We start from the raw sequence: 26,604 nt of genomic DNA, 5'->3' as shown, positions 1-26,604 counted from the left end.
CCCGTCCCCAAACCCCGGGACCCCCGCCCCCACCGCAATGGAAAATTGGGAATTTTCCCCCTGGAAATGGAAATTGGGGATTTTTTCCGCTTGAAAATGCCAGGTTTGGGTGCAAAATTGGGAATTTTTTTTTTCCCCTGGAAATGGGAAATTGGGATTTTTTTTTTTTCCCCCCTGGAAATGGAAATTTGGGAATTTTTTTTCCCCTGGAAATGGGAAATTGGAAATTTTTTTTTTCCTTGAAAATGCCAGATTTGGGTGGAAAATTGGGATTTTTTTCCCCCCCAAAAAAGCCCCCCCCCTTCCCAAATTTGAAAGATTTTTTGGGGGGGTCTCCCCCAGCCTCCCCGCACCATGGGGTTTCTGCCCCCCCAAATTCTGACCGAAAGAACCTCATGGAAATAAACCAGTTCAAACCAGTTCAAATCGGTTCAAACCAGTTCAAACCAATTGAACCCAACTTGGTTTGGTCCCAAGAAGGGAGGGAGGATAAAAATTGGGACAAAACAGGTAAAAAAATACAGATTAAAAAGGTAAAAAATAGTGATTACATGGAGTTTAAAGGGTTAAAAATTGGGATATATAATGGGTGAAAATAGGGGTTAAAATGGGTTAAAATAGGGATTATAAAGGGTTAAAAATAGGGATAAAATGGGGGAATGTAGGGATAAAATGGGATTAAAAGGAGTTAAAAACAGGGATGAAATGGGTTAAAAATTGGGACAAAAATGGGTAAAAATAGATAAAATCTGGGTAAAAATAGGGATAAGAAGGGGTAAAAATAAGGATAAAATGGGGCAAAATAAGGATAAAAATGGGTTTTATGTGGGTTAAAATGCACCTGAAAATGGGCTAAAAATTGGGACAAATGGGTTTACAAATAGGTGTAAAAAAGGGTTAAAATAGGAGTAAAAAGTGTTAAAAATAGGGATTAAAAAGGGTAAAAATAGGGATTAAAGTGGGTAAAAATAAGGATAAAAATGGGTAAAAATAGGGATTAAAGCGGGTTAAAAATGGGTTAAAATCTAAAAAAAAAAAAAAAAAGGGTAAAAAAGAGAGAAAAAATGGGCTCAAACCATGGGGGAAAAGGGAAATGTCCCCCAGATCCCTGGGGAACGGCAGCTGGCATCAGAGGTGGCATCAGCAGGTGGCAAGGTGGCAGCGGGTGGCATCAGGAGGTGGCAGCGGGTGGCATCAGGAGGTGGCCGTGCCCCAGACTCTCTTTTCCACCAGGGCACAGTACCTGTCGGGGACACCGGTGTCCCTGCGGGGACAGAGTGACACAGGAGGGGACATCAGCGGTGCCAGGAGGTGACACAGCAGGTGGCACAGGGGGTGACAGAGGTGCCAGGAGGTGCCAGAGGTGCCAGAAGTGGCACAGCAGGTGGCACAGGGTGTGACAGAGGTGCCAGAAGTGGCACAGCAGGTGGCACAGTGGGTGACATAGGCGACACCGGGGGTGACAGAGGTGAAGGTGGCAGCGGGTGGCATCAGGAGGTGGCCGTGCCCCAGACTCTCTTTTCCACCAGGGCACAGTACCTGTCGGGGACACCGGTGTCCCTGCGGGGACAGAGTGACACAGGAGGGGACATCAGCGGTGCCAGGAGGAGGTGGCATAGGTGACAGAAGAGGTCCCAGGAGGTGCCAGAAGTGGCACAGGGGGTGACAGAGGTGCCAGGAGGTGCCAGAGGTGCCAGAAGTGGCACAGCAGGTGGCACAGGGTGTGACAGAGGTGGCACAGGGGGTGACAGAGGTGGCACAGGGGATGACAGAGGTGCCAGAAGTGGCACAGCAGGTGGCACAGTGGGTGACATAGGCGACACCGGGGGTGACAGAGGTGACACAGGAGGTGGCACAGGTGACAGAAGAGGTCCCAGGAGGTGCCAGAAGTGGCACAGGGGGTGACAGAGGTGCCAGAAGTGGCACAGCAGGTGGCACAGGGGGTGACAGAGGCGGCACCGCGGGTGACAGAGGTGGCACCGCACCTGAGGCGCTGCAGTTTCTGCCGTCCCACGCGTGCCAGGCGCTCTGCCCGCTCCCGCTCCCGTGCCAGCTCCCGCTGTCCCTCCTCGATGGCCGCGGCTCTGTCGCGCTGTCGCCGCTGTCGTGACTCCCGGATCTGCTCCTGCAGCGCCTCCGCGTGGGCGCGCTGTGCCCGCTGCCGTGCCAGCTGCTGGTCCTGCTCGCGTGCCAGCTGCTCCTCCTGGGCGCTGGGGACACGGGGACATTGGCACTGTGACACTGGGGACATGGGGACATCACTGGAGCACTGGCATGGGGACACTGGGACATTGGCACAGCCCCTGGGGTGACACGGGGACACCGACACAGCCTCCTGGGCACGACTGGCACAGCGCCCGGGGTGACACTGGTGTCCTCAGAGCCACCAGGATGGCACAGGGACCCTGCCAGAGCCACCTGCTCACACCTGGGTGACACCGGTGTCCCCAACCCCCCGCCGTCCCCCGTGCCAGCCCTGGTGCCACCCACCTGAGCAGGGCGAGGAAGTCGCGGCGCTCCTGCTGCAGTGCCAGTGCCAGCTGCTGTCGCCGCTTTGTCGCCTGCTCGCGGCGCTCCCGCTGCAGCTCCTGCAGCAGCTCCGCGCGGCGCCGCTCCCGCTGCAGCTCCCGGTGCCGCCAGTCCCGCTCCGCCGCCTCCTGGCTGCGCCTGGAGCGCAGAGCCTCCTGCGGGGACACCGGGGACACTGGGGACACTGGGGGCATTGGGGACACTAGGGACACTGGGGACACTGGGGACAGGGACAGCTCCCGGTGCCGCCATTCCTGCTCCTGTGCCACCTGGCTGCGCCTGGAGCGCAGAGCCTCCTGCGGCGACACCGGGGACAGTGGGGACACTGGGGACACTGGGGACACTGGGGACACCGGGGACACTGGGGACACTGGGGGCATTGGGGACACTGGGGATCGGGACAGCTCCTGGTGCTACCAGTCCCACTCCGCCACCTTCTGGCTGCGCTGGGAGCACAGAGCCTCCTGCGGGGACACCGGGGACACTGGGGGCACTGGGGACAGTGGGGACACTGGGGACAGGGACAGCTCCCGGCCGCGCCACTGCCGTTCTGCCGCCACCTGGCTGCGCTGGGTCCGCAGAGCCCCGGGGAGGTGACAGCACCCTGGGGAGGTGACAGAGCCCCGGGGAGGGGACAGAGGTGGCAGTGCCACCCACCTGCGCCTCCTGCCAGCCCCGCTCGTGCTCCTGCGTGGCCTTGAGCCGCTCCAGCTCCCGCTGCCGCTCCTGCCGCAGCCGCGCCCGCTCCGCCTCCAGCGCCGCGTCCCGCTCCTGGGGACAGCGACGCGGCTGGGGACAGGGACACAGGGACAGGGACAGAGGGACAGGGACACGGCTGGGGACAGGGACACAGGGACAGGGACAGCGACACCTGCACAGGGACACAGGGACAAGGACACGGCTGGGGACAGGGACACCGCTGGGGACAGCGACACCGGCACAGGGACAGCGACACCGCTGGGGACAGCGACACAGGGACAGGGACAGCGACACCGGGACAGGGACAGCGGGACAGGGACACCGCTGGGGACAGCGACACCGGGAGAGGGACAGCAACACCGGGACAGGGACACCGCTGGGGACAGGGACACCGGGACAGGGACACCGCTGGGGACACGAGGACACCACTGTGACCCTGGCGTAGCTGTGTCACAGGGACATCGGCTGGGGACAGGGACACACAGTGGGGGACAGAACCCTGGGAAGGTGGCAAAGTCCTGGGGAAGTGACAGCGCCCCGGGGGAGGTGACAGTGTCCTGCCAGCCCCCCTCTCACCCCCTTCTGGCGCTGCTCCTCCAGGGCCCGCAGCTCGTCGCGCTTGTCGCGCTCCCTGTCGCGCTGTCGCAGCCGCTGGTTCTCCGCGTCCACCGCCTTCATCTCGGCCAGGAGCTGCCGCTTGCGCTGCTGCTGCTGCTGCCAGGCCTGGCCACAGCGCGGGGACAGCGCAGGGACAGCGCGGGGACACCGCGGGGACAGCGCGGGGACAGCGGTCCCGTCACCGCAGAGTCCCGAAAACTCCGCCTTCCCACGGGGATCCCAATTCCGTGGGACCCCCATGCCCCGGGATCCCCAAATGCCTGGGATCCTCAATTTCCCGGGATCCCCCATTCCCTGGGATCCCAAAGCCCTGGGATTCCCCTGCTACAGATCCCAATTCCATGGGATCCCAAAGCCCTGGGATTCCCCTGCTACAGATCCCAATTCCATGGGATCCCAAAGCCCTGGAATCCCCTTGCTATGGATCCCCATTCCCTGGGATCCCAAACCCCTGGGATTCCCCTGCTACAGATCCCAATTCCATGGGATCCCAAAGCCCTGGGATTCCCCTCATTAGGATCCCAATTCCCTGGGATCCCAAAGCCCTGGGATTCCCCTGCTACAGATCCCAATTCCATGGGATCCCAAAGCCCTGGAATCCCCTTGCTATGGATCCCCATTCCCTGGGATCCCAAACCCCTGGGATCCCCCTCATTAGGACCCCCATTCCTTGGGATCCCCAATCCCTGGGATCCCCAGCAGCTCCGTGTTCCCTCTCAATGATGCCACCACATCCCCAAGGCCACCAGAGCCCCGATCCTGCCCCACGCCCTTCCCAACCCTTCTAACCCAAATTCCCGAATTCCCAAATTCCCGCCGGGAATCTCCCACCTCGCGATCCTCCCTCTTCATCTGCTCCAGGTGCTCCATGAACCTCTGGCCCTCCTGGAATTTCTGCTCGGCCCTCAGCGCCCGCTGCTCCTGCCTCTGCTCTATCTGCTGGAGCACCTCCAGCTTGGTGCTGGTAATTCGGGAAGCATTCGGGAATTATTTGGGAATTCGGGAGTGGAAAAGTTCTGGTCTGGTTCCAGAATTGTGGAGTTGGAGTGTATGGGGTGGGGAAGGGAAAAGGAGGGGAAGGGGAAAGGGGGAGAAAGTGAAATGGAAAAGGGGAAAAAGGGGAAAAGGACAAAAAAAGGGAAAGGGGAAAGAGGGAGAAAGGAAAAAGGGGGAAAGGAGATGGGGAAAAAAGGAGGGAAAAGAAGGAAAAAGGGGAAAGGAGATAAGGGGAGAAAGGGAAAAAGCAAAAAAAGGGAAAAGAAGGAAAAGGATGGGAAAGAAAGGGAAAAGGGGATAGGGAAAGAGGGAAAAAGAAAGGGAAGAAGGGAAAAGAGGGAAAAGGGAAAGAAAGGAGGAAAGGAAAAAGGGAAAGGGAAGAGGAAAAAAAGAATGGGGAAAGGGAAAAGAGATAAGGGAAACGAGATAAGCTAAAAAGAGGAGAGGGAAAAGAAGGGGAAAGGGTAGAGGAAAAGGGAAAAGGAAAAGGAAGCACGGACCTGATGAGCTCCTGCTTCCTGCAGCGCTCCAGCTCGTCCTGCAGCTGCAGCTCCTTCTCCTGCTCGCTGTCCATGAGCCGCTGCAGGCGCTGCTCCTCCGCCCGCTGCTCCCCCTGCATCTGCCGCTTCTCCGCCAGCTGGTGTTTTAGTATAGTTTTAATGTAGTATTTTAATATAATATATATAAATAAGATAATAAACCAGCCTTCTGAAATATAGAGTCAAACCTCGTCGTCTCCACACACGGGGAGCTACCAACAAGAAGGAGCTGTGGGAGGCGGGAATGGGAGCAGGGAAAAGGGGAAGGTTGCGGCAGTACCGAGTTCAGGTGCCGCATCTCGCTCTCCTGCTCCAGCCTCATCCCGGCCGCGCGCTCCAGCAGCGCCCGCCGCTCCCGCTGCAGCTCCGAGCTGGCCCGAGCCTCCCGCAGCTCCTGCTGCCGCCGCTCCGCGCTGCGGGCCCGGCTGCGCGAAATTGGGGCTCAGGGAATTTGGGGCTAAGGAAATTTGGGGCTCAGGGAATTTGGGATCAGGAAATCTGGGGCTCAGGGAATCGGGCGATGCCCACAAAAGCCGCGTCCTGGCGGGATTTGAGGAGCCGCAGCCGATCCGCGCGCTGCCGCGGAGCCCGCGCCTCCTCCTGGATCCGCTGGAATTCCTCGGCGCCGATGATGAGCGAGGCCGGGGGCCGATCCCTGGGAATTCTGGGGGACACGGACCGGGATCAGGGACACGGGGACAGCTCCTGGTGTCCACGGTGTCCCCAAATCCCACCGGTATCCCGAATCACCTCTGAGTCCCCAATTACCCCACTGAGTCCCCAAATCCCCCTTGAGTCCCTGAGGGTCCCCAAATCTCCTCTGGGGTCCCCAAATCCCCCCGAGCCTCACACGAGCTCCCGGATCACGTCCTTGGTGAAGACCCGGATGGTTTTGGGTTTCTCCTGGGGTGAGGGCACCGGGCCCGGGGTGCTCCTCACGTCCCGGAGCTGCACGATGGGGCTAGAGTGGTCTGAAATCTGTGGGAAAGAACAGCTGAGACCCCAAAATCTTCCCACAAATCCCAACAAAATCCCATAAAAATCACCTCAAAATCCCCCACAAAATCCGCCAAATTTTAGGGTGAGATTTTGAGCTGAGAGGCTCCCCAAACGGTCCCAAATTCCCCCAAAATGGCTCCAGCTTCACCTTCCTCGCCTTCTCCCCCTCGTCCTGCTGCTCCTGGTCCCTGTCCTTGTCCTTGTCCTTGTCCCTGTCCTGCTGCTCGTCCCTGCCCAGCTCCGCGCTCCGCACCCGCCGCAGCTGCTCCTGTGGGGACAGGGGACATCTCGGGGACAGCCCAGGGCATTCCCGGGGACATTTTCAGGGATATTTCCAGGGGACGTTCTCAGGGACATTCCTGGGGACGTCCCGGGGGCATTCCCAGGATGGGGAAAATCAGGAGCGGGAAAATCGGGATGAGGAAAAAAGGAATCGGGAAAAGCGTGGCCCGGAAAAGAGCGATCGGGAAAAGCGGGATTGGGAAAATGGGGATGGAAAAAAAAGGGGTTGGGAAAAGGAGGATCAGGAAAAGGGAGCGGGAAATTCGGGATCAGGAAGTTTGGAATGGGGAAAAGCAGGATCAGGAAAAGGAGGAGCAGGGATATCGGGATTGGGAAAAGCAAGCAGGAAATTCAGAATCAGGAAGTTTGGAATGGGGAAAAGCGGGATCAGGAAAAGGAGGAGTAGGGAATTCGGGATCGGGAAAAGGGAATGGGAAATTCACAATCAGGAAATTCGGGATGGGGAAAAGCAGGATAAGGAAAAGGCAGAGCGGGGAAATCGGGATTGGGAAAAGCGGGAAAACAGGGAAGAGATTGGGCTCAGGAAATTGGGGCTCAGGAAATTGGGGCTCAGGAAATTTGGGATCAGGAAATTCTGGGGGACACGGACCGGGATCAGGGACATGGGGAAAAATATCCCGGATTTTGGGGGAAAAGTTGCCGATTTTAGGAAAAAAAACGTGGATTTTGGGGGGGAAAAATTCAAAACTTTGGGGAAAAAAAACGGATTTGCAGGAAAATAATCTTAAATCTTGGGGGTAATAAATCCCCAATTTTGGGGAAAATATCCCAGATGTGGGGGGAAAGCCACCAGATTTTTGGCAAAAAAATCCTGATTTTTTTTTTTTTTTTTTTTTTTAAATTCTGAATTTTCGGCCAAAAAATCCTGAATTTTTGGGGGAAACAGTCCCGCATTTTATGGAAAAAATCGGGGGAAAATTGGCAGATTTGGGGAGCCTCACATGAGCTCCCGGATCAGGTCCCTGGTGATGAGCCGGATGGTTTTGGGTTTGTCCCGGAGCGAGGGCAGCGCTGGGGGGGCGTTGGTGACATCCCGGAGCAGCACGAGGGGGCTGGAGGCGCCCGCGGGCTGCGGGAAAGGACGGGGTGAGACCCCAAAATCCCCCCAAAAATCCCCCCAAAATCCCCTCAAAAATTCCCCCAAAATGCGCCCCAAAAACCCCGTAAAAAATTCCCTGAAAATCCACCAAAATCAACACCAAATCCCCTCAAAATCACCCTAAAACTCCTCTAAATTTTCCCAGCTCGCCCAAATCTCTCCCAAATATCTTCAAATCCCCCAAATTCCCCCCAATCACCCCTAACCCTCCCCCAAATCACCCCTAAATCCCCACAAAATCACCCTAAAATGACCCAAAAATCCCCCTAAATCAACCCCAAATCACGTCTGGTGCCCAAATCCCTCACCTGATCCCCTCTCACTGCCCCCCCGGTGCCCAAATCGCGCACCCAGTGCCCAAATCCCCCCTCCCCGGTGCCCCCGGTGCCCAAATCCCCCCTCCCCAGGCCTGCCCGGTGCCCCCTCTTCCCCCCAGTGTCCCCGGTTCCCCTCCCCGCACCCGGCGCTCTCCGGGCGGGCTCCGAGCCCCGGAGCTGCTGCGGAGCCTCCGCCGAGCCCGGGGGGGACCGGGGGGGTCTGGGGGGACCGAGGTGTCCCCGGGAGGTTTGGGGGGGTTGGGGACACGGGACCCCGGGGTGTCCCCGGGAGGGTTCGGGGGGACACGGGACCCGCTGGGGTTGGGGACACGGGACCCCGGGGTGTCCCCGGGATGGCGGGGGGCGGACCCCGGGCAGGGGCGGCTGTCGCGTGTCGCCATCGGTGGATGCGGATGTCGCGATTGTCGCCGGGCCCGGCCCTGGGGAGCGGCGGCTGTCGCGAGATGTCCCCAACTGCCCCCGGCTCGAGCGGCGCTGTCCCCAACGTCCCCAACAGCCCCGGGGGGATGGGGATTGGGGGGGTCCTGGGGAGGACGGGGTGAGACCCCAAAATCCCCCCAAAAATCCCCCCAAAAATGCCCCAAAATCCCCCCAAAAATGCCCCAAAATCCCATAAAAATCCCCCCAAATCACCCCAAAACCCCTCCACGTTTCCCCAAAATCAACGCAAAAATCTCTCCAAATCCCCCAAAAACCCCCTAAACCCATCAAAATCCCTACCCCGGAATTCCCCCAAATCACACACAATTTTTATTCATTAACAATTGATACCATTAGGTAATATTTTCTTGCTGTCTGTCCCTGGATGTCCCCTCAGGGTTAGGGTCCAGCTGCAGCAGCCCCCACCCCAACCCTCAGCTCACCCCAAAACCACCAATTTTACAGGTAGGTGTTGGGGGCTGAGCAGTTTTTAAAGTTGTTTTTTTGGGGTTTTTTTTCAGGGTTTTTTAAGGCTATTTTAGTGTTTCGGTTTCTTTTTTGTTTTGTTTTGTTTTTTTGGGGAGTTTTTTGGGTTTTTTTGTGTGTTTTTTTTTGTTTGTTTTTTGTTTTTTGTTTTTATTTTTTTGGTGTGGGAGTTTTTAAAGAATTCTCCGGGAATGTTTCGGATACTTTCACACCTTCTAAAAGCTTTTTTAGGGTATTTTAAGGGCTTTCCACTTAGTACCATTTAGAATTAATTTGCCATTGTATCAGTTTCAGTGGAGGTAACTGCCCTACTTCCTCATTTTAAGAGGCTCACATGAAGCTCTGCCTTTTTCAGCATTTTAAGGCTTTAAAACTGCATTTCTGTGCCCGAGGACCAAATATCTCAGAGAGGGGTGAGACTGGCACGTTCTTAACCCTTACACTGCCAACAGCTCCAGGCACACTGCAAAGGGCAGCTCAGGGGAACACAAACCTGCCACGACGTGGTTTCTTCCACAGCTTTCTCCTTGGAACCAGCCCTAGGCCTAGGCTGATTTCCTGCCTAGGCCTAGGGCTAGGGCTAGGGTTAGGGCTAGGGTTAGGGTTTATGTTTAGGCCTACGATTAAGGTTAGGCCTAGGGTTAGGGTTAGGGTTAGGGGGAACACAAAACTGCCACAACATGCCTTCCTTCACAGCTTTTGCCCTGGAACCACCGTTAGCCCACGACACCCAGAGGCAAGCTCAGGTCAGGGAGCTGACACTCAACTGCAGTTGCAAATGTCCTTTATTCTCCTCAGCAGTGCAAGCACTGTGGCAGGGCCATCTGGTCCCTGTCCCCAGCCACGTCCCCACCCCTCGTGCTGTCCGTGTCCCTGTTCTTGTCCCGTTCTCTCACGGCCTCTTGGTGGTGCTCTCGATGAACGCCTCCAGCACAAAGATGGTCTCATCCACCTGGTTCTCACTGGCGTCGATCCTGGGGGACAGACAGTGACTGGCAGCCCCCCACAAGGTCCCCAGCGCCCATCCCCCACGCCTGCCCCCATCCCCCCTCACTTGTTGACGTTGCGTTTCAGGTTTTCCAGCTGCTGCCTCTCGGGACCCGTGATCATCTCCTCGACCTCGTGCAGCTGCGCTGCCTCGGCCCCCGTGGCCTGCATGGAGGCCAGGATGGCCTCCACCCGCTGGGACTTCTCCAGGAGCCTCCTAGGAGGGAACACGGCCACAGGGAGGTGGCAGTGGCGGCTCTGTGGCCACCGCCAGGCCGCCCCCAGGCACGGAGCTCACTTGTTCTCCCGCATCTCGTGCTGCCGCCGCTCCATCAGGTTAGCCACGCTCTGCGGAGGAAACAGCCCACCGCGGCGTCTTTAGCAAAAAAAATCCTGCGCTGGGATTTCTTGTAGCTATGATATTATGGAAAATCCTTTGCTGGGATTTTTCCTCTCCTGAGAAGCTGAGGAGCCTCAGGAGAGAAATGTAAACAATTACTATCTGCTGCTGTGGAATGCAACAATGCATCCGTGATTGGTGCATGTGGATTGTTTTCCATTGATGAGCAATCACAGCCACCTGTGCCAAGGCTGTGAGCAGTCACAGGATTTTTGTTATTCTGTTCTGTTCTGTTCTTGTTGAGCCTTCTGATCTCTCTGTTCTTTTAGTATAGCTTTAATGTAGCATTTTAATATAATATCTAACATAATAAATCAGCCTTCTGAAATGGAGTCAAGCCTCGTGTCTCCACACACGGAGAGGAATCATCAACAATTTCTCTCCTGTTCTAGCTGGGAAGCCTCAGGAAAGAAATGCAAACAAAAACCACCTGATGGCTGTGGAGTGTGGTCTGGGCATTGTTTATCAAAAGGTGCATCTCGGATTGGTCCGCGTGAGTTGTTTCTGCTTAATGACCAATCAAAGATCCAGCCTGGACTCTCTGAGAGTCACAATAGAATAGAATAGAATAGAATAGAATAGAATAGAATAGAATAGAATAGAATAGAATAGAATAGAATAGAATAGAATAGAATAGAATAGAAATTGTGGCACCAGGAAGGAGGGGGCTGTGACACCCGTGGAGTCCTGGAGGCTGCAATGGTTCTCCTGGATTCCCTGGGAATTCCTGCATGGACAGAGCAGGATCTGTGATCCCTGGGGCTCACCTTGTAGCATCTGTGAAGCAGCATCCGAGCAGCAGCCATCATGTTCACCGTGTACAGGTAAAAGGTGCGGGACGGAGCATGGTCTGGAGTCTTGGGAATCTCCTGTGGAAGGGCACAGGGGTGGTGGGAACACAGTGGGGGTATCCCCTTCCCCAGGGAGGAACCTGTGCCCAAATTCCAGGTGGGATCACTTGGAAGTGCCCGTCACCTGGGCAACCTCTGGCATCCCTCACCTGCAAGGTCACCAGGTTCTCTGAGAGCATCCTGTAGAGCATGTCCTTGGCTTCCTTGGCTGGGATCATGGCAAAATCCTCCACCTGCTTCTGCTCCAGGTGCTTCTTGCGCAGGAGCAGCCGGAATATCCGGGCGCAGCGGGAGCCGAACCTGGGCAGGAGGGGTGGGATGAGGGAGGGATGTGGGAAGGGGCTGGGGGCAGCCCAGGGGGAGAATCCAGGTCCCCTTTGTCACCTCTCCTCCACGATGGACTCCAGCGTGGCCGTGGCCAGGGACACCAGGGCCTTGTGCAGGTCTGGAGGGGTTGAGGTCAAGGAGAATTCCGCAAAATTCCCCCCAGAAACCAAGCAAAGTCACCCCAAATCTGCCCAAAATCCCTACCCAAAAATGCCTCCCAAAATGTCCCTAAATCCCCCCCAAAATCCTCAAAATTCCCCACAAAATATCCCCCAAATCTATCTGCCCAAAATCCCTCCCAAAATATTCCTAAATCCCCCCAAAATCCTCAAAATCCCCCACAAAAGATCCCCCAAATCTGCCCAAATTCATTCCCAAAATCCCCCAAATCACCAAAAAATCCCCTGAAAATCACCCCAAAATCCCCCAAATCTGCCAAAAATCCCCTAAAAATCCCCCCAAAGGATACTGACAGTGTAGGTGCCCCCTCCACTGTCCCCTGACTTCCCCACAAACTCCAACTGCAGGGAGAAAATTTGGATTTTTACTTCAAATTTGGAGTGGGAAGAGTGGGAAGATTTCAAGGAAAAAAAATATCTTTAACTTATAATGACAAGTTTTAACTTAAAATTATAGTTATAACTTTATATAAGTTAAATAACTCAAGTATTCTGAAATAACAGGAAGCTGTTAAATACCTTCAATGTCAGTAAAATAAAATGCAGAATATTATTTAATACCTGATCAATAATTTCAATATCTTTGATATCTGTTGAATAACTTTAAAAATCTTCAAGTATCTGTTAAAAACCTTCCTTTAACTCTCAGTAAAAAAATGTTTTAGAGCCAGAGAGAGGAACAAGGGAGGAAAAATGGAATTAAGAGAGGCTGGAACAGCCCCGGGCTCACCGGATCGTCGGCCAGGAGCGCCAGGTACTGATCCAGCACCTGCTTCCCAATGTTGTACCCAGCTGGAAGAGATCTGAAAATCTTAAAAAAAAATCAAAAATCGGATGAAAACAGGGAATGTCGAGGGGTTCCAGAGGATTCCGGGCTCCCAAGGACCCACCTCGTTGGAGGAGAGGGGCTGGGTGTGGGAGGCACCCGAGGCCGTGGTCACCTCGCTCATGCGCAGCATCGTCCGCACCACCTCGCTGCTGGTCTGTGCTGGGAACGGCGGGGGTTAGGGGGGGAAAAGCTGGAATTGGAGCAGGAAAAGCAGGATTTGCAGCAGGAAAAGCAGGAATTGCAGCGGAGGCTCAGACCTGGTCCATGCGGCTGGCCACGGCGCTGACCAGAGCCTGGTCACGGAAGTGCTGGTGGAAACGCTCCAGGTTCACCTGCCAGTAAATGCCATCGTCGGGGGGAGCCTGGGGAAAAGCACAAAAATGAGGGAAAATGGCAGGGAAAGAGGGAAATGGGCAGGGAAAGAGGGAAATGGGCAGGGAAAGAGAGAAATGGGCAGGAAAAGAGAGAAATGGGCAGGGAAAGAGGGAAATGGGGCAGGGAAAGAGAGGGAAATGGGGAAGGAAAAGGGAGAGAAATGGGCAGGAAAAGGGAGAAATGGAGCAGGAAAAGAGAGAAATGGGGAAGGAAAAGAGAGAAATGGGGCAGGAAAAGAGAGAAATGGGCAGGGAAAGAGGGAAATGGGGCAGGGAAAGAGAGAAATGGGGAAGGAAAAGGAAGAAATGGAGCAGGAAAAGAGAGAAATGGGCAGGGAAAGAGGGAGATGGGGAAGGAAAAGAGAGAAATGGAGCAGGAAAAGAGAGGGAAATGGGGAAGGAAAAGAAATGGGCAGGGAAAGAGAGAAATGGGCAGGAAAAGAGGGAAATGGGGCAGGAAAAGAGAGAAATGGGGCAGGAAAAGAGAGAAATGGGCAGGGAAAGAGAGAAATGGGGAAGGAAAAGAGAGGGAAATGGGGAAGGAAGTTAAGGAAGAGCAGACACAAAAGTGATGGATGGGAGCGAGGAAAACCAGCCTTGAAAAATGAGGGAAAAGCCACAAAAAATGAGGAAGAAGAGGCACAAAAATGAGGAAGAAGAGCCACAAAAATGAGGAAGAAGAGGCACAAAAAAGAGGAAGAAGAGGCACAAAAAAGAGGAAGAGCCACAAACAAGGCCAGCTGTGTCCCCAGGAGATGTCTGGGTGCCACCCCTGCCAGCAGGGCACCTCTGAGCTTCCTCCCTCCTGCTTCTGCCTTTTGGCTTTGTGCTCTCCCTCCTCTTCCTCGTCACACGAGTGCCTCCTCTTCCCTTTCCCTGTCAGCACCAAAACATTATGTAAATGGTATAGAAATTACAGATAAATGATATATAAATTATATTAAATGACATATAAAGTAAATTTAAAATTTAATTTATACATAACATAAATCAACAAGTTCTACTTAACCCTCGCAGTCAACTACCCAAATTAAATTCTACTTTTAAAATAATTTAAGAATAATTTTTATCTTATAATTTTAAAATACTTTTTTTAAATTTAAAATTTAATTCATACGTAACACAAATCAACACCTCCTACTGAATCCTAGCAATTCCCCAAAGTAAATTCTACTTTTTAAACAACTGAAGAATCATTTTACAATACAATTCTACAATAATTTTTTAAATTTAAAATTTAATTCATACGTAACACAAATCAACACCTCCTACTGAATCCTAGCAATTCCCCAAAGTAAATTCTACTTTTTAAACAACTGAAGAATCATTTTACAATACAATTCTACAATAATTTTTTAAATTTAAAATTTAATTCATACATAGCACAAATCAACACCTTCTACTTCATCCTAGCAATTACCCAAATTAAATTCTACTTTTTAAACAACTGAAGAATCATTTTACAATACAATTCTACAATAATTTTTTAATTTAAAATCGAATTCATACATGACACACATCAGCACCTCCTGTTAACCCCCGCAGGCAGCTCCCCGAGCTCCGCCCTTCCCACCCCGCCAGGATTTGCCAGGATTTGCCAGGATTTGGGCTCTCACCGCCGAGGCACACCCGAGGCACCGCGTACGGCTCCTGGGCAGCGATCAGGGCCGGCGCCTCGGCGTTCCGGGGCGCTTCCGGGGCCGTGGGGCACCTCTGGATGAAGTGGGTGTCGGCCAGGCGCACAAAGGTGTTGGACACCTCCGCGTAGTCCATGCTTTTGCCGTCTGGGTGGGAGGAGAGACACGGCGGGGGGGTCTGGGATGGGCCTGGGGCTTTGGAGGACCCCACAGAGCCTTGGGGATCACAGTCCCAAACGCAAATCAATCCCTGGTTTTTAGGAGCTTCCAACCCTCCGTGCTCTCCATCAGCAGATCCCGGATGTTCCTGAGGCTCAGGAGAACACGGTGACACCACGGCCACCACTGCAGCCGGGCTGTCAACACCCTACAGTGCCTCTGGTCCCGTCCACCACTCCCAGATCCCATTTTTTTGGGTTTCCTTCCCACCTTCCATGGTCTCAGTGAGGTCTCAGTGGCCACTGCACAGCTCTTGGGAAGCTGCCCAAGGACCACAACAGCTCCCCAAAGGACACCCTATGGTACCTCTGATCCCATCCACCATTCCTAAATCCCATTTTTTTGAGCTTCCTTCCCACCTTCCATGGTCTCAGTGAGGCGATCCGCCACCCTGGCCACGGCAGAGCTCATGGGAAGGTACCCAAGGACCACAACAGCTCCTCTGGGTGCCCAAAGAACACCCTATGGTACCTCTGATCCCATCCACCACTCCCAGATCCCATTTTTTTGGGTTTCCTTCCCACCTTCCATGGTCTCGGTGAGGCAGTCGGCCACCCTGGCCACTGCACAGCTCACGGGAAGATGCTCATGGACCACCAGCAGCTCCCCATAGATCACCCTATGGTACCTCTGATCCCATCCACCATCCACCACTCCCAGATCCCATTTTTTTGGGCTTCCTTCCCACCTTCCATGGTCTCGGTGAGGCGGTCGGCCACCCTGGCCACGGCAGAGCTCATGGGCAGCTGCCCGTGCAGCAGCAGCTCCTCCACCAGCAGCTCGCCGGGGTCGCCGTAGAGCGCCTTGGCGGTGTAGATGTAGCGGGGGTAGCGCAGCAGGCGCAGCACGCGCCGGCGCCGCGCCTCGTACTCCACGGGGCCGCGCGGCTGCGCCTCGTAGCGCGCCAGGCCGTGCTGGATCAGCACGCACAGCGCCTTCTTCACCTGGGGGAGGGAAATCGGAAATGGAGTGCAGCGGGGCGCGTGCTGGGAGCGGCCCTGGGGCGGTTAACGGGAGGAGGGGGAACGGACCCGTCCGTTTGGAAGGGGGTAATGGGAACTACCCTGGGCCTCTTCATGGGAATAACCCCATGGCTGTTAATGGGAATAACCCCGGCCTTTTCATGGGAATTATGGGAATTACCCCGGCCTTTTCATGGGAATTACCCTGTGGCTGTTAATGGGAATAATGGGAACTGACCCGTCCGTTTGGAAGGGGGTAATGGGAACTACCCTGGGCCTCTTCATGGGAATGACCCCATGGCTGTTAATGGGAATAACCCCGGCCTTTTCATGGGAATTACCCCAGCCCGTTTCATGGGAATTAAGGGAATTCCCCTGGGCCTTTTCATGGGAATTACCCCAGCCCGTTTCATGGGAATTAAGGGAATTCCCCTGGGCCTTTTCATGGGAATTACCCCAGCCCGTTTCATGGGAATTAAGGGAATTCCCCTGGGCCTTTTCATGGGAATTACCCCAGCCCGTTTCATGGGAATTAAGGGAATTCCCCTGGGCCTTTTCATGGGAATTACCCCAGCCCTTTTCATGGGAATTAAGGGAATTACCCTGGGCCTTTTCATGGGAATTACCCCATGGCTGTTAATGGGAATAATGGGAATTAACCCGTCCGTTTGGAAGGGGGTAATGGGAACTACCCTGGGCCTCTTCATGGGAATTATGGGAATTACCCCGGCCTTTTCATGGGAATTATGGGAATTCCCCTGGGCCTTTTCATGGGAATAACCCCGGCCTCTTCATGGGAATTACCCCGGCCTTTTCATGGGAATTATGGGAATTACCCTGGGCCTTTTCATGGGAATAACCCCGGCCTCTTCATGGGAATTACCCCGGCCTTTTCATGGGAATTATGGGAATTACCCCGGTCCTTTTCATGGGAATTATGGGAATTACCCCGGCCCTTTTAATGGGAATTATGGGAATTACCCCGGCCCTTTTAATGGCAATTACCCCAGCCCTTTTAATGGCAATTACCCTAACCCATTATGTTTATAATGGCAATAACCCAGTCCCTTCTAATGGGAATAAACCTGTGCCTTTTAATAGGAATAATGGGAATAACGCCATTCCTTTTAAAGGGAATAAACCCATCCCTTTTAATGAGAATAATGGGAATTACCCTGACCCTTTTAATGGGAATAGCCCCATATTAATTTCAAATTAATTTAAAATCCACATGAATGGATTTTAAATTCCACTTCCAATAATTTCCTATTAATTTCAAGCAACATGAGGTTGTTTCCATATTAAAACCCCCTCGTCCAGGCTTCCCTCCCACCCCTTACCTGATCCGGGAGCAGCCCCGTGTCCCCCACCAGGAGCCGCAGCGGCCGCGGCCCCGTCCGGAGCAGAGAATTCCCCACTTTTTCCACAATTTCCCCGAAATGCTCCTGCAGCAGGAGGGAGCAGAGCCGGAGCTCCGCCTGGGTCATCCCGGCGGCTCCGGAAGCCCAGGAACGAGCGGGAGGAAGGAAAGAGCGAACAGCTGCATGGAGAGAGAGAGATGGGACAGCGGCTGACCGTGCTGCAGAGGTCCTGGAGCCCTGTCCCAGCGGTCCCCGTATTCCCCCCGCTGGGTTGTTCCCCCGTCCCGGTGCCCCCTCCGCTCTCACCACCAGGCCCGGCCTAAGCCGCCGCCGCCATGACAACGGCCCCGTGCTGCCTCCACTTCCTGTTACGTCACTTCCGCTGCCGCCACCCGGCCTTGCTAGGCTCCCAATGGGAGGCTCCCACCAGGGGGTGCCACGCCGCGGCCCGCCCCGCTGGGGCCGCTCTATCCCGCTCACCCGCGCTTTGCAGGCTGGGGGAGGAGCAGACGAGTTCGCCGGAAGCGCGGGGTCGCTCTGGGCCGCGCTCGCTGCTCTGGGAGGAGTGACGGCAGCGGCGGCTGTGAGGGAAGATGGCGGAGGCGGCGGCGGCGGTGCAGCAGCACCGGTTCTTTTGCCACAGCTGCAAGGGCGAGGTCAGCCCCAAGCTGCCGGTGAGCCCCGGGAAGGGAGGGTCGGAGAGGGGGAGCCCCGAGCGGGGAGGGCCGGGGGGAGAGCCCCGACCTGCCGGGGCGGGTGTAGGGGTGATCCCTCAATGGCTCCCTGAGCCCCTGAGGGAGGGGTGACCTCCAGCCCCCGAAGTTGTTCCCACACGGAAAGGGAGATCCCCCCCAAGTCTGGAAAGGGACCTGAGGAATGTCCTGTTCCTGATGGAAGCGCATCATTCCATAAACCTCGTTCCGCTCCCATCCCGCTCCGTGAGCAGCGTCTGCTCGGCCGGCAGAGAGGGGATTGTCCATTGCTGCTGAATTATCCCAGGAATTATCCCAGTTCCTGGGAATATCCCAGGGAAAACCCAGGGAATTATCCCAGGGAAAACCCAGGGAATTATCCCAGGGAAAACCCAGGGAATTATCCCAGGGAAAATCCAGGGAATTATCCCAGTTCCTGGGAATATCCCAGGGAAAATCCAGGGAAATATCCCAGAGAAGATCCAGGGAATTATCCCAGGGAAAAAAGAATAATCCAGGGAAATATCCCAAGGAAAATCAAGGGAATTATCCCAATTCCTGGGAATAATCCCTGGAAATATCTCAGGGAAAATCTGGGGAATTGTCCCAGGGAAAATCCAGGGAATCTGCAGGATCCCACCCACCATCTGTTCCCCTTTCCCTTTTCCCTCCCTGCAGAGTTATTTATCCCAAATTCCATTTTTATCTCTCTCCAGCTACTGGGTGGCAAGCTGAGACTTTCCATATGGACTCCCAACAGCAAAAATAGTCCAAAAATAAAAATATTCCAAAGCTTCCAGGGCTGCATCAGCATCCCACCTGCTGCTGGTGGTGGTAAAATTTGATCCAACCCAAAAAAATTGATCCAAAAATTCAAAAGTCTGCTCCAGGGTTTGGATTTGGGAGGAATTCCCACAAAATCCACGCTGGAAATTTGGAATATTCCAATAAAAAATCTTGGATGCTCCCAGTTCCTGGGATGTGGAGAGGGAAGATCCATGAGAATCTTTTTTTGGGTTTGTTTTTTTTTTAATTCAGTCTGGGATAAAACTCTGGGAATGGGAACAGGGAAAATTTTTTTTTCTTGGAAGGGATTTTGTTCCTGGCCTCTGCAGTTCCATTTTCCTCTCTGCTGCCCAAAATTCCAGGGGATTTTCAGATTTTTTTTCAGGTTTTTTGCTGTTGTTTTGAGCTCCACGGCATCTCAGACCAGGAATCTTCCTGAAGGAGGAGATTTTCCTTCAGAATTTCCAAGATTTTGGGTTTCATTTCCACTCTTTTTGTCTTCCCAGGAATACACCTGCCCTCGCTGTGAGTCTGGCTTCATTGAGGAAGTCACTGATGATTCCAGGTACCAGAAAACCCAGGGATATTCAATTTATAACCAGGAGATTCAGTGTGAAAAATGCCATTTTTGCTCTTTTCTTCATGTATTTTTCCCCTTTTTTCTTAAAAAAAAATAAAAAACAACAACAACAACAAACAAAAAAACCTTTTTTGGTCTTCTTGATATTTTTATCATTTTTGGTCTTTTTTTTTCTCTTTTTGATTTTTTTCTTACCATTTTTAATATTTAGGAATAAAAAAGTTGTTTTTTTTTTCCTAAAGAAAATAAAATTATTAGTATTTTTAGTATTTTAAAAAAATCCCTTTTCATTATTTTTGGTCCTTACCCTTTTTTTTAAACTATTTTGGACTTTTTTCCCCCCTTTTTGATATTTTTCTTAATGTTTTTAAAATTTATGGGAAAATAACATCCCTTTAAATTATTTTTTTTGTATTTGCCATTTTTTTAAACATTTTTAGTCTATTTTTTCCCCTTTTTAATTTTTTTCTTACCCTTTTTAATATTTAGGGAAGGAAAAAAAACCAAAGCTTTTACTATTTATTTTTTTTACCCTTTTCTCTATTTTTTTACCCCTCCTGGGAATATTTCAGCAAACACAGGGGGGATTTTAATCACTCTCTCTCCTCTTTTTTCCCAGTTTTTTTGACAGCAATTCCCTGGACGATAGCCCCTCCTCCCAGTTCTCAGAGGTGAGTTTTCCTGCTTTTTCCCTCTTTTCCCCAGCAGCTCCTTTTCCCGAGGATTTCCAGGATCTGGGGGAGTTTTTCTCCCCCAAATTGGCATTTGGGCACGAGGGGAAAAGGAGGATTCGGGGAAGAGCCTTGCCCTGGTGCTGGCAGATCCTGGGATTTGTTTGGGGGTGCTCAGCCAGGTGTGGAGTCTCTCCCTGCTCCCAGATTTTCCAGAATCTTTCAATTTTAAAGTCTAAATTTGTAGGAAATCCTGAGCCAGGAATGGGGTCACCAAACAGTCAGAATTCCAGGCTGCATCCATTTCTCCAAAATATTGCTTGGAGATCACTTTGTATCCCAGAAACTCCTGATTTCAGGGAGATCCAGTGGGAAAGGGCTGGGAATCCAGTGGGAAAAAGCTGATCCTCTGGGAATGCAGTGGGAAAAAGCTGATCCTCTGGGAATGCAGTGGGAAAAAAGCTGATCCTCTGGAATTCCAGTGGGAAAGGGCTGATCCTCTGGGAATGCAGTGGGAAAAGGGCTGATCCTCTGGAATTCCAGGGGAAAAGGGCTGATCCTCTGGGAATTCCAGTGGGAAAGGGCTGATCCTCTGGGAATGCAGTGGGAAAAGGGCTGATCCTCTGGAATTTCAGTGGGGAAAGGGCTGATCCTCTGGGAATGCAGTGGGAAAAAGCTGATCCTCTGGGAATCCAGGGGGAAAGGGCTGATCCTCTGGAATTCCAGTGGAAAAGGGCTGGGAATCCAGTGGGAAGAAGCTGATACTCTGGGAATACAGTGGGGAAAGGGCTGATCCTCTGGAATTCCAGTTGTAAAAACCTGATCCTCTGGGATTCCAGGGGAAAACAAAGCTGCTCCTTTAGGAGAAGGCTGCCCTGTTATCCCAAACCCCCAGATTGTATCCAGGTAGGAACGCTTGGCTCCTCCCCCTGGGCGGAGCACCTCCCGGCGGGATAATGGAATTTCATCAATCAACCCGGCAGAGACAAATTAACGCCGGCTAATCACCCCAAAGCTAAACTCTCCGCAGCTCTGGGACCACCTGGACCACGCCATGTTCTTCCCGGACCTGCGGCCCTTCCTGGACGCCGAGGGCCGGGAGGCGGAGCGGGGGCCCCCGGCCGAGCTCTGGGGTCCCGGCCGCCCCCCGCGGCTGGCCCTGCCCCGCAGGTACCGCGCCCGCGGCAGCGCCCGGCCCGAGCGCTCGCCCGCCATCGAGGGGTGAGTGCGGCTGCTGGGCGGGGGGCTTGGGGGAAAAACACGGAATTTGGGGGGTGGAGGTTGTTGAGAGAGGAGCGGGATTGGAAATGGAGTTAGGAATTAGAGGTGGGCTTAGAAATCAGAAATGAGTCTAGAAATTAGAAATGAGTTTAGAAATTAGAAGTAAGCTTAGAAATTAGAAATGAGTCTAGAAATTAGAAATGAGTTTAGAAATTAGAAATGAGTCTAGAAATTAGAAATGAATTTAGGAATTAGAAATCAGTTTCAAAATTAGAAATGAGTTTCAAAATTAGAAATGAGTTTAGAAATTAGAAGTAAGCTTAGAAATTAGAAATGAGTTTCGAAATTAGAAGGAAATTTAGCAATTAGAAGTAAGCTTAGAAATTAGAAATAACTTTAGAAATTAGAAGTAAGTTTAGAAATTAGAAATTATTTTAGAAATTAGAAATAAATTTAGAAATTAGAGGTAAATTTAGAAATTAGAAATAAATTTAGAAATTAGAAATAGTTTGCTTCTGACCATGATGGTGTGAATTGTCACACCTGTATTGCCTCGCCCTTCACACGAGACTGAAAATAGAATAAAAGTTTTTGAAAAACTTTTATTTTTTTTTAAAACCCCTCAGTTCCCATCCCTGGATCAGGAAAGGGCAGTGTCCAAGGCCTGCTGTCCCTCTGTGCTTTGGAGCTTTGCCCAGGGATTTTCACAGCCATGAGCCGTCCAGCCAGGCATCCACAGAGCAGCAATTCCTGCTTTTTTTCCCTTTTTTTTTTCCCTCCTTAACTCCTCCTTCCCATCTTTTCCCTGCCCTCATTCCTCAGGATAATCCAGCAGATCTTCGCCGGCTTTTTCGCCAACTCGGCGGTTCCCGGCTCGCAGCACCCCTTCTCCTGGTGAGTGATGCCAGCAGCACGTCCCAGCCTGTTGCAGCGTGCTTTTACACTTTGGAATACTTTGGAATACCCTTGGACTGGCCCCCTGTTCAGAGTCACTGATGTCTCCACTGATGTCTCCAGTGTCTCTTCTGCTGCAAAGGTGACCAGCCCAGCTGCCCTCAGTGCCCTCGGGGCACCAGAGAGTGTCCCCCCGCTGTCGGTCACTTTGGGGCTGTGCCAGCTGCCCTCAGTACCCTCGGGGCACCAGAGAGTGTCCCCCCCGCTGTCGGTCACTTTGGGGCTGTGCCCCCGTTGTCTGCCGACCCGGGGCTGGCCGGGGTTCACTGGGAGGCACCCAGAGAGATGGAGACAATTGGCGCCCAACGTGGGGCGCCAAACTGTCTCCGTCTCTCTGGGTGCCCCCCGCTGTTTGCCGACCCGGGGCTGGCCGGGGTTCACTGGGAGGCACCCAGAGAGATGGAGACAATTGGCGCCCAATGTGGGGCGCCAAACTGTCTCTGTCTCTCTGGGTGCCCCCCGCTGTTTGCCGACCCGGGGCTGGCCGGGGTTCACTGGGAGGCACCCATAGAGACAGAGACACCAGCCAGCTGCTCCTGCTGGGGGAATTTGGGAATTATTTGGGCAACTTGTGGCCTCTCCCCCTCGGCAGGAGCGGCATGCTGCACTCCAGCCCCGGCGATTACGCGTGGGGACAGAGCGGCCTGGACGCCATCGTGACGCAGGTGAGGGGCGCCGGCGGCGGGGGGCGGCGCGGGGGGCGGCCCTGCTCCTGAGCACGGCGTCTCCCCCCGCGCAGCTCCTGGGGCAGCTGGAGAACACGGGGCCGCCGCCGGCTGACAGGGAGAGGATCTCGTCGCTGCCCACGGTGCCGGTGACGCAGGAGCAAGTCGGTGGGTGCTCCGTCCCCCCAGACCGGGGGCACCTGGGGCCAGGCTTGGCACCCTGGGATCGCTCTTGGGCACCCAGAGATCCCTCTGTGACACCCTGAGATCCCTCTGTGACACCCTAAGCTCCCTCTGTGACACCCTGATATCCCTCTGACACCCTGACCCTCTGTGACACCCTGACCCTCTGTGACACCCTGACCTCCCTCTGTGACACCCTGAGATCCCTCTGTGACACCCTGAGCCCCCCCTTCCCACTTTGTGCCCCCCCTTCCCACTTTGTGCCCCCCCTTTCCACTTTTGCCCCCTGCCATTGGGCTGGAAGCTGTCAGCTCCCCCAGCTTTGCTGCTGCCAGCTCTGGGGCTCAGTTCTCCCGGGAGTTTTGGAGCTGCAGCATTCTCCAGAGTGTTTGGGGAGTCCGAAAATGCTGTTCTGACTCTTCCCCTCCCCATGAGGATTTCCCCCTCCCCAAGATCATTTTCCTCTCCCCAAGATGATTTTCCCCTCCCCATGATGATTTTTTTCCCCTCCCCATGATGATTTCCCCCTCCCCATGATGATTTCCCCTCCTTATAATGATTTTCCCCTCTCCATTATGTTTTTCCCCCTCCCCATGATGATTTCCCCCTCCCCATGATGATTTTCCCATCCCAAATCCCTCTTTGTGCTCCCAATCCCTTCCTCCCTTTCAAACTAACTCTCCACACCCTCTGCTCTGGAATTGTCATGGAAATCTGCCAGCAGGGGCCTGGGGGTGTCTCAGAGCAATCCTGGCTTTGCAATTAAAAATTCCCTGAATTTTTCACCCCCAGGATCCCTCCCCCTCCCGGAACCTACTCCTCCATTATGGTTAAACCAGACAATTCTACCCAGGATATTTTTATCCCGTGGTTTTCCACACCCTTCTCTCCTCTTTTCTGGGAAGCCAAGGACCAGCTGGAATTCCACGTGGCTGAGCCCACGGAGCAGGCCAGACATCAGGAAATTTTGGAATATCCAAGGATCCCTGGGATCACCAAAGGAGCTCAGAATTCCTTGATCCCTGGATGAGCTCATGTTCCCAGAGGATTTTGGATGGCTCCTGGCAGGAATTCCTTGATCCCAGGCAGGAATTCCTTGATCCCTGGAGGAGTTCATGTTCCCAGAGGATTTTGGATGGATCCTGGCAGGAATTCCTTGATCCCAGGCAGGAATTCCTTGATCCCAGGCAGGAATTCCTTGATCCCTTCATGCCCCATAAACCCCAGAACTCCCGTTCCTGCTGGGATCCCTCTGTTCCCCCCACACCCCACTGTGAGCAGCCCCCCAAAGCCACTCCCGACTCCCAGAGCCATTTTTCCTGGTCCTGATTCCCAATTTTCCACAGACACGGGGCTGGAATGCCCGGTGTGCAAGGAGGATTACACCGTGGCGGAGCAGGTCCGGCAGCTGCCCTGCAACCACGTCTTCCACAGCAGCTGCATCGTGCCCTGGCTGGAGCTGGTAAGACCCCAAAAATAAAAAAAAATCATCTATCCCCACGGTTTTATCTTTTCTTTTTTTGTTAGAGGTGGAATTTTGGGCTCAAATGTTGATTAGTTCTTATCTGTGTTGTATATATACAATATAATGTATTGCGTGTATTGTATGATGGGTTCTGCAGTATTCAATTAGCAAGATACCCTAATTAATTTTCTCTTTAAGGTCTGTTTAAGGCTGAACTGTCCAATTAAGAATTGACACTGGAATTATTTTTATTTTTAACCTAATAACTGATCACCCCAAGCCCGCAATGCCAACTTTTCTAATTAATTATTCCTTTCTAATTAATTATTTCTAACTACTCAAACTCATGAAGAAGAAAGTGAAAAACTTCCTAAAACTAAACTAACTGTCCTAAAATTCCTGTTTTGCCTTATAAATATTACTGCATTCTAAAACCTCAAACTCGAATTTTTCTACCTTGATCTTTAGCAGTACCAAAAAATTTTGGGATTTTCCTCCACGCCTTCAGCTCGAATGTAACATTTCCCTTTGGGTCGGTGCCTTTCAGCACAGAAAATTTGAAATTTGGGGTAAAATCCCCCAGGATAACAACAGCTTTGTGTTGCTCCCCACAGCACGACACGTGTCCGGTCTGCAGGAAGAGCCTCAAGGGGGAAGATTCCAGCAGGCAAATCCCAAATCCCGACTCTTCCGACAGCCCAGTGCAGGAGAGATGGACTTTCTGACCTTTCTGAAAAAGTCCTGGAACCTTCCAGAAGCTTCCAGAGGCATCCCAGCTCGAGGTGTACATTGAGAATTCCAACAAACCCCCCCGAGTAGCAGGAATTAGGGGGCCCACCCTGTGGGATTGCAGCACCGAGCGCTCTTCTCCCAGGAATTTATCCTTCTGCTCCATGGAATTGCCTCGTTAGCCCTAAATTGGGAATTTTTGGGAGTGATTTGGATTTCATTTTTTGTATCAGGAAAGGTTTTTGGTTGTTTTTTTGGTTTTTTTTTTCCAGTAGGGGCCTGATCCAAAGAGGGGTTCCAAGTCTCCTCGTAGCCTTCTCTGGAAAAAAGGTTGGGATAAAAAGGGGATTTTTGGGATCTTCCTGCACTCCAGGAGGTTGGAATTGTAGCCACGAGAGATTTTATTGCCCCATTTTGGGATGGAATCCTTGGGGGTCTATAAAATCATGGCAGGTGGAAGAAGGAAGGTTCTGGAGCCCTTCCTTGGGGGGGTTGGACCCTCAGGAGCCGCCGTGGTCCTGGAAAGGCTCTGGGAACGCTGTGGGGTCAGGAATGCTCTGAGCAGGGTTTTGTCTCGTCCTGGACTATTTTTGGGCTTGATTGGGGTTTTTTTCTGACCCTTTTCCACGTTGCCTGTGGCCCCAGGTGTGTCCAAACCCCCCCTCTGCCCCCCACGAGTCATTCCAGGCAGGAATTATGGACCACTCCCTTGGGAATCCCCCCGCCCTCCCCTTTAACTTAAGGAAACTCTTTATTTTTCCTCATTATTTGGTTGTTTTGAGAGGTTTGGTTTGGTTTTTTTTTTTTTTGGGTTTTTTTTTCCCGTTTCATGTGACTTTTCCAGGTCTGAATCCTGGGAGTTTTCCTCATCCTCGTGGTATCCACTGGCTGCCCTAAAGTGGGGGGGACACTGTGACCCCCACCCCACGCTCCCAAACCCCTTGGGCTCCGTGGTTCCGCACCCACGTGGATTTCATTCCTGGTTTTCTTTGCTCTTCCGTCCAATAAAGGCCTTTCTCAAGGAATTCCCATTCCCAGGTCATCCTTGGAGCTGGGAAAGGGGAGCAGGAGCTTGGGGAGGGTGGGGGGCACAAATGAGCCCAGGAAAAGCTTTTTTTGGGAAGGAAACCCCGATTTGCTCTGTTTGTCCCCAAGGGAGGAGAGCCAAAGGCCTCCTGCTGTGCTGGGACACTTTGTCCCTGTCCTCCCTGGGACACAGGGACACCCCAATCCCAGGGCAGGACTGTGGATCTGCAAAGATTGGGAAAATCCAGCTGGGTTTATAAATTCATCCCGGTGCTTCCCTCTCCTATCCAGCTCCCCGATGATGGGGATTTCTGGAGAGGCTCAGAAATTCCCCTTCTTCCACTTCTTTCCCCACTCACCTCCTGCTCCCACTTCTTCCCTCTTCCACCTCCTGCTGGAAATCGGGAATTCCAAGATTCCTGATCCTCAAAATCCCGGATTTGACCCGGATTTGAGATTTGGCTCTCCCCATCCCTCTGT

General features: G+C 52.9%; 3 protein-coding genes across 6 annotated transcripts; 1 reads left to right on the top strand and 2 right to left on the bottom strand.

Annotated features, from left to right (window-relative positions):
- Window positions 1–1,490: 1,490 nt before the first annotated feature.
- LOC121335672 (cilia- and flagella-associated protein 45-like) lies at window positions 1,491–8,500 on the bottom strand. The gene is made up of 12 exons (XM_041404030.1): window positions 8,243–8,500; window positions 7,625–7,752; window positions 5,887–6,045; window positions 5,602–5,806; window positions 5,343–5,470; window positions 4,678–4,807; window positions 3,683–3,951; window positions 3,447–3,486; window positions 3,187–3,318; window positions 2,491–2,684; window positions 1,986–2,210; window positions 1,491–1,560 (listed from the first exon to the last, which is right to left on the bottom strand). Exons 1-12 carry the CDS (start codon window positions 8,498–8,500, stop codon window positions 1,491–1,493), a joined length of 1,938 nt encoding a protein of 645 aa, XP_041259964.1.
- A 1,293-nt stretch (window positions 8,501–9,793) lies between these two features.
- On the bottom strand, window positions 9,794–17,520 carry POLR3C (RNA polymerase III subunit C). 4 transcript variants are annotated; one of them, XM_041404033.1, is made up of 15 exons: window positions 17,459–17,520; window positions 17,132–17,331; window positions 15,518–15,773; window positions 14,590–14,757; window positions 13,761–13,849; window positions 12,857–12,961; window positions 12,661–12,753; window positions 12,501–12,581; window positions 12,061–12,112; window positions 11,649–11,709; window positions 11,414–11,564; window positions 11,181–11,282; window positions 10,312–10,361; window positions 10,081–10,230; window positions 9,794–10,000 (listed from the first exon to the last, which is right to left on the bottom strand). In XM_041404033.1, exons 2-15 carry the CDS (start codon window positions 17,276–17,278, stop codon window positions 9,919–9,921), a joined length of 1,587 nt encoding a protein of 528 aa, XP_041259967.1. In that variant the 5' UTR covers window positions 17,279–17,331; window positions 17,459–17,520; the 3' UTR covers window positions 9,794–9,918. The 4 variants fall into 4 exon arrangements, 3 of the variants coding, with proteins under 3 accessions (XP_041259967.1, XP_041259968.1, XP_041259969.1); XR_005952617.1 differs by lacking the exon at window positions 10,312–10,361 and having other exon boundaries at window positions 9,795–10,000; window positions 12,501–12,573; XM_041404034.1 differs by lacking the exon at window positions 10,312–10,361 and having other exon boundaries at window positions 9,803–10,000.
- On the top strand, window positions 17,488–26,405 carry RNF115 (ring finger protein 115). Its single transcript, XM_041404036.1, is given in 11 exon segments — window positions 17,488–17,570; window positions 17,572–17,735; window positions 17,738–17,826; window positions 19,137–19,195; window positions 19,830–19,881; window positions 20,912–21,102; window positions 21,925–21,996; window positions 22,649–22,721; window positions 22,796–22,889; window positions 24,251–24,366; window positions 24,984–26,405. Coding segments are annotated over 11 exon segments (1,104 nt in total). The 3' UTR covers window positions 25,095–26,405.
- Window positions 26,406–26,604: the final 199 nt, after the last annotated feature.

Source organism: Onychostruthus taczanowskii, unplaced genomic scaffold, assembly GCF_017590055.1.
Source record: "Onychostruthus taczanowskii isolate IOZ18803 unplaced genomic scaffold, ASM1759005v1 scaffold207, whole genome shotgun sequence".
NCBI classification, from domain to species: Eukaryota; Metazoa; Chordata; class Aves; order Passeriformes; family Passeridae; genus Onychostruthus; species Onychostruthus taczanowskii.
This window is presented reverse-complemented; position numbering and strand designations above follow the sequence as displayed.